This window comes from Rousettus aegyptiacus, unplaced genomic scaffold, assembly GCF_014176215.1.
Source record: "Rousettus aegyptiacus isolate mRouAeg1 unplaced genomic scaffold, mRouAeg1.p scaffold_m13_p_11, whole genome shotgun sequence".
In the NCBI taxonomy this organism is placed as follows: Eukaryota; Metazoa; Chordata; class Mammalia; order Chiroptera; family Pteropodidae; genus Rousettus; species Rousettus aegyptiacus.
In genome coordinates this window covers 55,724,270-55,736,910 of record NW_023416286.1, presented here as the reverse complement: position 1 = coordinate 55,736,910, position 12,641 = coordinate 55,724,270, and the positions used below count along the sequence as shown (strand labels likewise).

The following is a 12,641-nucleotide window of genomic DNA, read 5'->3' as shown; positions in this document are numbered from 1 at the left end:
ATCTCCTACATTTAATTGTCGAGTAAATTATATGGAGTAGAAATGGTCTTCCACATTATTTCATGCAAACCCTTTTGCTATCAGATAAATGTTTACATTTTTGTTAAGTAGATATAAAGGGTTTTGATACAGTTAAGAAATCTGTAAATGACAGGCCCATATGCAATCAACCCTCTCTCCCTATAGGACCCAGAAAAGAAGCTCAAACGTGGGCCAAGTACTAGTGTCCTGCTGATCACCTAGGGAAGGAAATGGAAGTCTCCTCTGTTTTAGAAATGAGATTTGTGTGGGAAGGCCCTGCTTAGAGGAAAACAAAATTATCCCAGAGAAAGTAGAGTTAGAAAAAAATAAATAATGTACTAAATGTACATATACTTATTTCATTAGTAATTTTTAAAAATAATAAAAAAGCATTCACTTCTAAAGCAACCCAGAGTTGTTGTCATTGGGAATCTGCTCTGACAGATGTCCTTGCCCTGAAATACTCCCTTCAATTCAGCAGGTGTCTGGTGGCCCCAGGCTGACTGTCTCAGGCTGATTTCTCCCCTGAGCTCTACATGATAAAAATCTCTCTTTTTCAGAATTGAAAACTGGCCGTTATCGGTTTAAAATTCAAAGTCTTACTTTGTTTTTATATTTCCTTATTTCCTTCTCTCAAGTGTCAGCAAAATTCCTCTTTCTCTAAATTATCTTGACGTTCAAGGACATATTTCTTGTCCTATTCTTTGCAGATTGAACAGAGCGATGACCACTTTTCCATGTATGTCCTCAATGGCCATTTAACATGGTCAGTGGGAAAGGACAGCACTACTCGTGGTTATGTCATTCTGCTTATTTCAAGGGGCTCAAACTGGACCATGAATTTGTGCTCATAATCATCATCATCATCACAGACATTAAATACAAAATCATGTGATCTTAAAGTCATGGTTCAATGTTTATTAAGGTGTATTCCTTTAGGCATCTGCACTAGAAATGCCTGGGATACATATATGAAATTCTAATTCTTGAGGCATATAAAACACACTGAATTAGAATCTTTCAGGTTAATGTTCTATCTGAATAAGTCTTAGGTATGTTGAGGACTGTGAACCACACTATGAGAGTATCCGAAGGCCCGATATTTCATTCCCATATTATCAGTATTATTTTTATAAAAGCACAAGCTACAAATTTAACTCAGTTAGTTCTCTCCTCTATACCCAGTATTCAAAATTGTCTCTAATGAATCCGTATTCTTAGGTACTAAGTAAAATATCTGAGAAGCCTTTTTCAAGAAATAATGTTATTTAATAACATTCTTCCCTAATATTTAACTTAACCCATGCAGATGTTATTGACCTTATATCTTCATCTTTGACTCACATACAGGAGGAAAAGAAAAACAATCACCATCTGTCTTAAAGAACAATTCTTTATCTGCACACTGTTCTTAAAACAGCTTGGAAACTTGTTTATTATAGGATAAATGAGCTTCATCATTATCCAGTAGTCATTCAGTGGGATTGTAACCCACATGGATACCCTGTGTCCAAAACCGAGCGCAGAACCTTCCTCCCCCCAAGTCCTCTCCTCCTTCTGGGTTTTGTTTTTTCAGTGAAAAGCATCACAGCTCACTCGGTTCTGAGTTAGTCATACCAGAGTGAGCTGTGACTCTGTCACCTCCCATACCTAGAAAACCAGAGTTCTTTCCATCACTCCTCAAAAAACTCTCAAATGTCTCTCATCCTTTCCAGTTCCTTCATTGACAGCACCAATGTCTCCAGGCCCAGACACAAAGTTAACATGCATTCCTTTCTAAATTTAAGGAAAGTTGTACTTGTGGTTAAACCATAGACCTTAGATTGCATGCTCCACCTGAAGGCATTCTGATCACACATACACACACACACACACACACACACACACACACACACACACTTATGCTGTCCAAACGAAACATATATTTGTAGTTTGTAAGCCCTATTTAGTTTGCTCTTTTTTTATTTAGCATTGTTTCCTTTTATTGCCCATATCCCCTCCCTTTCTGCCCCGGCAACCATTTTTCAAGTCTCTGCTTCTATGTCTTTCACTTATTTAGATTCCACAGGTAAGATCATACAGTTCTCTTTTTCTTTATGTGTCTGACTTATTTTACTTAGTATAATGTGTTCCAGTTTTATTCATTTTGCTGCAATCTCCTTTTTTAAAGGTTGAATAACATTTCATTGTATATACTCAAGAACCTTCACCTGGGCTATTGATTAAAGTGATTTTCACACAGCCACTGGTCTCTTTCTACTAATTCTCATTGTCACAGGTATATAATCATTGTGAAGTTAAATACAACCATATCGTTGCTTTGCTTAGACAGCGACATTAACCAAGCAGAGCTACCATTCTGAAAGAGGAGGTTAAGAGAAATAGGTGAAAGTGGTCATGGAGCTAGAGCAGGAAAAGTATCTTGGGTGTGGTCAGAGGTTCCACACTCGGCTTCGTGAAGGAGGACTTTATTTTCCCCACCTCAGAATGGGAGGCTGAAGATGAGCTTCAAGTAGATTCCAGGAACGCGATGGAGTGAGCAGAAAACATGGCCCTTCCTCCCCACTCTTTATGATGCGTCTTCCCCACATCCTTCCCTTTGCCGTCTCTGCCTCCCATCCTCTCCTCTTTCCCTAATGCTGCCCAATGCAGCTTCCTAGTGTTCACTTACTATCTCCTTTTCTTTTCATTTTGTTTTCCTCTTAAGTGCTCAGCATCTTTTCTCAACCCCAATTCCTTCCTTCATATACCATAAGATGGTACTAAAACTTGGATAGTCTAAAAATGTATTCATTTTTATTGCTTATTATTAACCTGATAATAGAAAAAAAGGGATGTTTCACATTTTCTTTTGTCCAAAAGGCTACTTAATTTAATTATACTTAGTCTGCCATTTGCATTTGTTCCTCAATTGCATTGTCTGTCTGGTAAGTGACCCCAAGCAGAATGATGGGATTCTTGCCTTTGTCACAATCAACTATATTCTGTTCATTGGTATTCAGTGTTGTAGGAATTACATGAATACTGAAGGGAAATGAACTAAAGTACCATACTTGCTTCTTTATTACTATAAATGATCTTAGCCCAAACACCAAGAACGGATAATAGCCATTTTCAACCTGGGAGATATATCCAACTGAGTTATATGTGGGAGAAACCATAGGAAAACTTAATGTAAAAAAAGAAATATTTTTAAGTATAACAAGTAAAGCTTTAAAATGTGTAAATTTAAAAACTATCATTTAACATTTATAAAAAGAAATAGAAACACCCTAACCAGAAGTATAATCATGTGAACAAATGTGTGTCTATTTAAGTATAATGCATAATCCCAATGAAACACACACACACACACACACACTCACACACACACATTCTCAAAAGGTGTTGTATAGTGTATAAAGTTTGTGCAGGAAAGCATGCATATGAAGCAACAGATTGTTAATTAACAAAAGACACTGATAATTATCTCAAATTTAATATACTTTTTAAGATAAAAAAAAATGACCCACTGAAAGAAATGAAGAATGAAAAATGAAAGAATGAAAGCATTTCCATTTTGAAAAGGATAGCTCTGTGTATTCAGATGAACTTGGAATTTACTTGGTTTTAGTTTTTCCTCCCTCTTCCCAGGGGTCACATTGGAGAAGAAAAGGCTGGTCCTCAGAATGAGCAATCCTCAGGTGCTACTGAGGCCTTGCCTTCCCTACAGTGGATACTGACGGCTAGTTATGGTCACTGTAACTCAGAGTATTCGATTATTCTCGTTCATTGCCTGGTACCAAAAGAAAAAAATAACACAGGAGACATGGATAGGATGTGCCTACCAGCTCTGGGATGAATGGTGAGCAGTTTCCTGAGGATGGATGTCCATAGATGTGTTTCAGAGATAGGACAGGTACCAGGGATGGATGAAGAACTCACACAATACTCCATGAGCATGGAAATATGGGTGACTGATTGTGTGTGCCTTTGTATGAATAACTCTCAGGGAAGAATAGAAAGAGTTTGAGGGAAATTAGGTACCACAATATGAAAAAACAAAGCAGTTCTATTTCCGTGCCCTAAACTTGAACAACAAATACAAGAGCAGATGTGAAGATGTTCCATCCTGTTTTGCTAGTTATGAGCTCTGCAGGAAGATGAACAATTGATAGTAGAATGAATCAAGGAGCTCTGAGGCTTTCCTGTCTTGGAGGCCTTAGAAAATTGAGAACAGCAACACACTTAAGACACATCAGTAAGAGTCAACTGCTAGATAGAAATTGGTACCATCTTTGTAAAAGAGGATAATGAAAATATTTATGAAAGATACGACTATAATATCAGAAAACTATCTCATGTAGAGTAGATAACTAAGAACCTTACATATAGACAGCATTTATTACTCTTTCTTAATTAAAGAACATTTCATCCCTATATGCACATTCATTGTCTATTGTTAGTTGGGCAAGTTGATGCCAGCATACAAAGGTGCCAGTATTCAAGTTTTCCAGAGCTTCTGGGTTACTGCATTAGTGAAAAGGAACTGCTTCTAAACATCAATTTAGTGATAAATTAAGTTAGGAAAACAAAATATTTTATTTTATTCAATATTGGTTTCTGTGCCTGGGTAGTGTATTTATCAATTCTCACCAACTCTACTCTCACTACTTGGTCTAAAGCTACCATCATTTCCCCCACAGGCCATTGCCACAATGATTGCTGAGTGGTAGGTGATTATTGGGCTTTAGAATCACCCATATATGGGCACATGAGGGAAGTAGGGGGACCCTTATTAAACTGTGGATTCCTAGGCCTACCATCAGACTAGCGAATTGAAATATCTAGAGATAATCTAAGAAATCTGCATTTTCTTCTTTTCAGGTTATTCTTATGAGCTGTATTATTTGCAAAACACAGTAGCAATGCTTTTTCTCAACTCATTTTAAAAAACTACATGAAAAGGAATTGCCTTCCTCTCAACTTGTATCAGTTAAAAGAGACTCAGATGAAAAATTAATTTCAGGAGAACACCAGGGTATACTGCCTCCCCAAATGTCTGCTTCTAGGTAACAGAAACATTTACAACACCATTTGGAAACTAATATTCTCATAAATGTCAGCCTGTGATAAGATAGCAATAATGAATCTTTATGCTTTTTTGGTACCTTACTTATCTCATCATTCAGAAAAAAAAAAAACAATCGGATTAAAATTAGAGTTTAAATCTCAATATTAACTTAAAAGATTCCAGGGAAACCTTTTAATTTTACAGATGAGAACACTGAGAGACAGAGAGACTGGGACATGATAATATGGGCACTGGCTGTCAGGTCCAGGATCCAGGTGTTCTAAAAAAAGCCCATGGCTTCCCCCATCATATCAGTTTCTTTTCCTTCCCTCTCTCCCTCCCCTTCTTCTCTTATATCAGAAACACATTATGGCTTTGACTATTCTTTATCCCTGGCCAAATGATGAAGTCTTCTTTCATTCATGTTTTTCTTGTGTCAGAATTTATGTGGAGGATTTTCTTAGTCTTTCAAAGTCATAGGATGTTTGGAAGAGAAAAAAAAAAAACCTTGACTCTTCATTACAGCACTATAAATAATCTAGTTGGTCAAAATAATACTTCATTTTTTACCCTAAACATCATTTTAAACTAATTCTCTAACAAAAGTATTTCCTTGCCAGTTTCTGTTCTGCAACCTTGTAGCCTGCATTCTATCTTTAAGCAAACTGTTTATATCTGGTATTAAATCTCTTGAGAAACACCTTTAAGTAAGACATTATAATCATTATGACCACAAAAGAAATGACTATTGTCATATTTAAGAAAAGATTCCACAGGGAACAAGCAGCTTCAGTATTGGAAATGTGATTATTTACATGTCAGTCAAGGTAATTTTTTTTGTCCCCCTGATGTGGAATTATCTGACAAACTGAATATCTTTATTTGGATGGCAAGGGAGTATGAAAGTTACTTCCTAAAATGAAAACAGAGGAATATATACCTCAAGTCAAATCACTAGTGTAATTTTTATTTAACAGAATTTACTTTGAATAACATATTTTATGGCCTACATTTAGAATCTACAGAGTCTCAGTAAAATTGTTCCCATATTAGACACTAGTTTACACTGAGCAAACATTAAGTTGATCATTTTAAAGTGGGCATAAACTAAAAACAGATTCCTTCGTTTTCCAGACTTAAATCTTTATTAACTTCTCTTTAAATCTGAGTTTCACTGATTTGCCCAGAAGCCAATTAACTAGAGAATCAGGAGAGTAAAAGCAGAACACATGGGTCAAATAATATGCCTGAAGTAGTTACTGAAACGAATTGTAGGGCAGGTACTGTTACTCATATATGATTCCTAGGCAAAGAGGTCGTATTTAAGACAGTTAGAACCTTCCTCATTTCTATTCTTGCTGTTCTGCTTCCATTGCACCAATACAATCAGTACTTGTGTTTTAGGCTAATACACATACTCAAGATGATATGTCCAATGTCACTACAAAAAAGTATAAAGCATCTTTTTCACATGCAAAAAATAAAGCAAAAATTAAATTTCTCCTGACATCAACATATATACCAGAATACAACAAAATGATAAAATCATCAACAGGAACCAAGAACTAGAGGCTATGGTAGATGCTGCTTCTAATAATTTTTAGGCATCTCAAAGTTTACTTGGGAGAAAAGAAAGAAAAATAACAGAATAAATGTCAAATCAATAAAATTGATTTGTATCTGAAATAGGGCATCTTTATAAAATGATCTTTATCTGAATCGGATTTTTCCTCAAAAGGGATTAGGGAACTCTAACTTGATCTTGCTCACAATATGTTGAATATTCATCTTATGCGACAGAATGCAATTTGCATAACATGAGGTCCAGGACCATCAGAAAACTCAGATGAAATTTCCAAAATAACAAGAGAGCTTTCCACTCCACCACGAAGGGAATCCACAAGCTCACATTTTTTTTCTTTGACAAGATTTCCCAGATTTACTGAAGAAAACATATCAAGTTTCACAATAGGCCCCAGAGAATATTAGGTTTAAGTTTTGTATGTGTGTGCATGTGTGTATGCATATGTGTATAATATATATGTATACTGACATGTAATTTTTTGATGATGGCATTTAACAACAGAGTTTTAAAGAATATATATGAAGATGATATGCAAACCCAAATAGGAGCATTTTTCTTTGAGGCACCATGACTATAATCTATCGATTTTTTCTCAAAGGATAGTAGAAAAAAAAAATATTTTCATCTAAGTCTCTATTGCTTGGACCTGTGACAGAAATGAATTCTAACTGAATTATAATTATGAATACAACATATCTGAACGTGAATTATTTGTAAATAGTAAATATTCCAGAAGAGGTTATATAGCTGGAAAAGTGTTCAACTTCTAATATACATTAACACAAAAACAGAGAGGCTTGCTTAGAGCTAAATGCAATATACATTTTGATATTAGAAGTATTTTCCCAGTAAAATATTTGCACGATTTGAATTCTTAGTTTTTAAAATTTATTTATTTAAATTACTTTCAAGCATATAGTACTTTGGTTAGGCATTTATATAGTTTATAAACAATCTCCGCAATTGCTCCTTCTCTCCTCTGCTTTTCCGCCGAGCCAATATAGTAATGCTAACGGCATTCCCTATGCTGTGCTCTCCCATCCCCGTGACCATTTATTGACTATTAATTTGTACTTCTTTAACCCTTCATCCTATTCTCCCAGCTTCCAAACCCTCCTCCCCTCTGTCCATCACCAAACTGTCGACTATATTCGTGAGTCTGTTTTTCATTAGTTTGTTATTTTTGCTCCTTATATCCCTCATCTTAATGAAATCATATGGTATATATCTTTGTCTGACATAATTCTTATTTTTAAAAGAACTACCCTTTAATTTTATTTTAAAATTCACATTAATTTTTTTTTCTTTAGAAAATACTCTTTTATAAGACACTCTTCTACTTGATATGCTGATATTAACAAACACTGATGAATAATGAATAAACAGCTCCTACAACATTGTAGTAAAGATCAAATACTAAAGCAGAAAGGACAACATCTATAGACACAGAACTTTCTCATTTTTGTTGTTGCCGCTATTATTATTTTGCAAACATTAAATGAAGGGCCAGTATCTCTGGCATGTTACTTACTGATGGGTAGAGGTAACCTTCTCCATTCATGGCTATGTACAACCCTGTCTTCACTCCCTGGATGGCAACAACGCGCAGTCCCACTGGTATGAGGTTGAACAGTGCTGTAAAGATAAACATGGTCTGTCACAAATCAGCAGAAGGAAGTAAAGTATTGCTATCATTTCTTTCTCTTTTCTTTTATTCAAGAAACCATCTTTATTAAGATCTTCTGAGAAGTTGCAATTAATTAACTTTTATTTCTCTTTATAATTAAGAAGTTTCTGCAATTAGCACTTGATCTTCAGTTTGTAGATCTTAGCAGTCTGCCTATAGTATTCTAAAGAACTGGGGATGAGGGGGCACGGATAATGAACAGAATCAAGGCTGTAACGCTTCTAGTATCCCAGTCTCTGACAGCACTTGATACCTGTGAAGGTTCTCAAAGACTAGATTTTAAAAAGTCAAATATATGGTGACAGAGATTTGAACACACAATATAATATACAGATGATGTATCATCAGATTGTACATTTAAAACCTATATAATTTTATTAACCAATGTCACCCAATAAATTTAGTTAAAGAAAAAAGGTCAAAGTTGATTATTTATTTTGATCCTTCATGCAGAAGATATGCTTTATTATTGCAATGTAGGATAGGCCAGAGGTAAAAAGGTAATTCTGAAACTAACTTACTCTTGCTGAACCAACATGATACACCAGCAGAGCCCAGAAACGATGTGCACCTGCTAATGTGCTAAATTTAAAAAGAGTTAATCAAACCAATTGCAATGCAAATTTTAATGAGAGAATTTCCTTTATTAACATTTCATAAAATTATGAATGAAAACTGAAAGAGGGAAATGTGCTCAATTTTACCTACCTTAGAGATGAAACTCATTTATGTTTTCATGTTTTCTTACCTTATTTACAAAAAAGTATGTTTCTATATCTTTCACATAGTGCAGATAGCAATGTTATAATTGATTTTTTAAAAAGTTGCAACATCCCTTTAACTCATTTCCATGCCCGTGTCACATCTTGATGGTTTAGCGGGTAGTCTAGCATCATTATTAGTAAAAATTGATTGATTATTTGAGAGAATTTATCATAGAGACATTTATAAGAGAACTGTTATTCACAATGATGTAACCTACACTCATTCAAGTTCTTTTTAATTCACATCTAATTCTAAGCAATAAGATCAGGTCAGAACAGGCAATGCAGCACTAAAATGTTGAAGTAAATGTATAAATAAAATATCTTAGGTTTAGGCTGTCAACTATATTCCATAAAAGACAAGTAATTTGGAAAAATGTGGGCAATTTTGACTTCAATCTATAGGTCTACTCATTGCATAACCAAAAATCAACTTTATAAATTGTGTTCTATTGAATTCACAGGCATATGTTTTCTTTGAATAGGGTGAAGAAATTTTACGTTCTCTTCTAATTACTACATGTTACTGACCCTGAGATCTCAAAATGTCTGTGCTATACATGATGATAGGAAAATGTCAGTCCATAGTTGTAAATAATTATCCCTAGAAGAATACTCTGGGGCATATATGGTTAGGTAAATACTAGCTTTCACGATGCAAACCAACATTGGATTGTCTTCCATAGGATTCTCAGGGCTTATGATATCCCTGTGGAGGAATGAGGCTTATGTTTTCTTATTTCTATTATTTAATATTTAACATGAGTGTGGAGTATGATGTAGTTGTGTCACTGTAACTCTCAGTATTCCATCTTTGTGGAAGAAGGACATTGGCCATGTTCAGTCTTGTCGAGAATGCTTTAGCTGTCTCATCTCCCTTATATTTTGAAAAGATGTGCAGCATAGGATAATTCTTAATTTATATGCAAAAGTTTTTTTGGGGAAACGTACTTATATGCCTGTCCATGCAAACCGTCCTAACTTAATCTATCTAAATCTAATTATTCTAATCTGTATATCCTCTTAATAGTATTTGTAGGTTCCATATATTTGATATAGGTCAGATGGTATAATTCTAGAAGGGAAGTATATAATGAACTCACCAAAATAATGGGGTATGGGAAAAATAGGAATTATAGAAAATAGTCTAAAATAAACATACTACAAAATAACATACTGGGTTTTTCCTCAGGATTTTGTTTGGGACATGAATTATAAATACAAGTTATTATCAGTTACAGAGTGATAATAGAAAGTGAATCCATACAATTGCTGTAATATGGAAGACCAACCACAGCTGACCATGATGGATCCATGGTGCTAATTAAAACCACCTATCCCCACATTTATTGAGACATCATTATACTGTTTCATTCTTGTCTTTTATGCAAGTATAAAGCAATGTCACAAAGCTTAGGGGACTAAAAAGAGTAAAGATGTTTATGTTATTTTGTTCATTCTGTAGAAAACTAAAGTTCTCCATATAACAGTGATTTTCAACAATGTCAGCACTTTAAAACTAGCTGTATTCAAAAAATAGGATGGTTAAATCCAATCCAAGGCCAATTAAATCAGAATCTCAAGGAGTGGGTGTAAAGCATAAGGAATTTTTATGAAAGCTCCTCAAATGACCCTGAAGTTTATAGCCAAGGTGAGAACCACCAACCGGTGGGGTGATGGTCATCTCACAGGGTGAGTTATTGGTAATTTTTACACAACAAGGGACCTAGTCAGGAATTTCTAAGGTGAGAGAAATTGGTTTGAGTTAGGTTTTAACATTGTCATAGTTACTAGCATATTGATATTTCTATAGTCTATTCTGCTTACAGTATCTATTAAGAATGATAATTGGAATGATGGAGTTTAATAGCATAGATAAACCCCATGGTATCCCCAAAAGCAAAGTAGGGGAAAGAAAACCACTTCTGAATCAAACCTATAATTCATGGTAATGCTGACATTTAGTATATATAAAGGAAGCTCTATGTTTTTTAAAGATGTGAACCCCTGAAAATGAGCATGGTCATGACGTAACTTGGGTGTTCACTTCGTTTTGTGAAAAATCTTTCCAAAGCACACAGAATCACTGATAAACCGTCAAGTTGCTACAGGACGCTCTGTAACAGGACCAATTTTATCCACTACTAAACATTGTCTTGCCATTTTTCCCACCAGGGATTTCTAGATCTCGGGGTGAAAACTCCGGGAACACATCGGTATTGGGTTCACCTGCCTACTGGCCTTTTTCATCTTCTTAACTCTACGAACAATTTTAACAAAAGCAGTTTAGCAGTGTGGTTCTGACTTTACCTAGTTCTAAATAATTTCATATTTAATAGTGGGATATGTTGAACTCAAATCACGATTTAAAGGTTTAAGCCTCAGTTGTTGTTGTTGTTGTTTTTTCATTTAGTAACTTTTGGGTGGCTTCAGGGCAACTTTTAGGTTATTTCTTCCTATGTTCCTATTTACGGATGACTAATCCTTGTTTTGTGCTCAGAGAGTTATCAAAAAAACTGAGACACATTTGTGATTTATAATATCACATCCTTCCTCAAACCAAAAGGGCAGTCCTATAATTAGGACCTGTCTGTCAGCATCTCTATCTCTAATGTTTATCCTCATTTTAAAATAATACTTTTCAGTGCTAACAAATTTCTTAAGATTCATAAGGCTATTGTAATGAACCATAAAGAAGAAAATATCTTAAAATTCATTTTTTAAAACTGTTTTTTTCCCATTAAAAAGGTGATAGTAGACAAAAGTAGAGTACTTCTCAGTGCTTTCATAAAGCTGTTATAATTCCGCCAAGTTTTATTAAATTTTATAGTTGTACAATTTTTATACCCTTTTGAGGAGGGAACCTTTATCTCACCATCTTTTATTCTGTTTTGCTATGTCTTTGCAAATGTTGAAATGGCAACAAAACTAACCTACCTAACCTAAAGTACACTGAAAATGCAATGTAACTTATAAGAAAAGAAGCTGTGGACCAAATCTTTGCATAGGAATTTAAGTCCTTCGAACGTGGGCAATATTATTTGGTTCTGAGTTGCTTTTACACAGAGGCTCCTGTTCTTGCTTCATCTTCAGAACTGCTCCTCACCAGCATTTAGGGGGATTAAGGAAGATTTCAAGAGTAAACCAGAGATTTTTGTTCCCTCTCCTACAGTTACACAGTAGGAAGAAAGAAGTCCCATACATACAGAGAACAGAAGGCTGAGTATCTTTTAGTACCTCAGCTTTCCAGTATAGCACTTAATGTTATCCAGACAACCAGATATAACTATGTATGATGCATATACTGTCTACATCTGTACTTTCACAATTTAGAAAATATCGTGCCACATATTCAATTCTGAAGCAATACATTTTTAAAAGACATCTACTTGACCATTCTGAACTTGATATTGATGTTCATGATTGAAAATAACCAACTCATTTGCATTATAAAAACCAAAGGTAGGAAAAAAAATTCATAAACCCTTTATTTGAAGGAAATTACTTTTCCAAGAAGTCAAACTAAGCAGC

At 34.8% G+C, this 12,641-nt stretch overlaps 1 protein-coding gene across 2 annotated transcripts in view; it reads right to left on the bottom strand.

The window, feature by feature from the left end:
* The window catches only part of FGF14 (fibroblast growth factor 14), a 548,307-nt gene that overhangs the window by 105,790 nt on the left and 429,876 nt on the right, over positions 1 to 12,641 (bottom strand). For both annotated transcript variants that reach the window (XM_016123152.2, XM_016123153.2), the window contains exon 3: positions 8,191 to 8,294. In XM_016123152.2, coding sequence (XP_015978638.1) covers positions 8,191 to 8,294 — 104 coding nt within the window. The remainder of the gene's footprint in view (positions 1 to 8,190; positions 8,295 to 12,641) is intronic.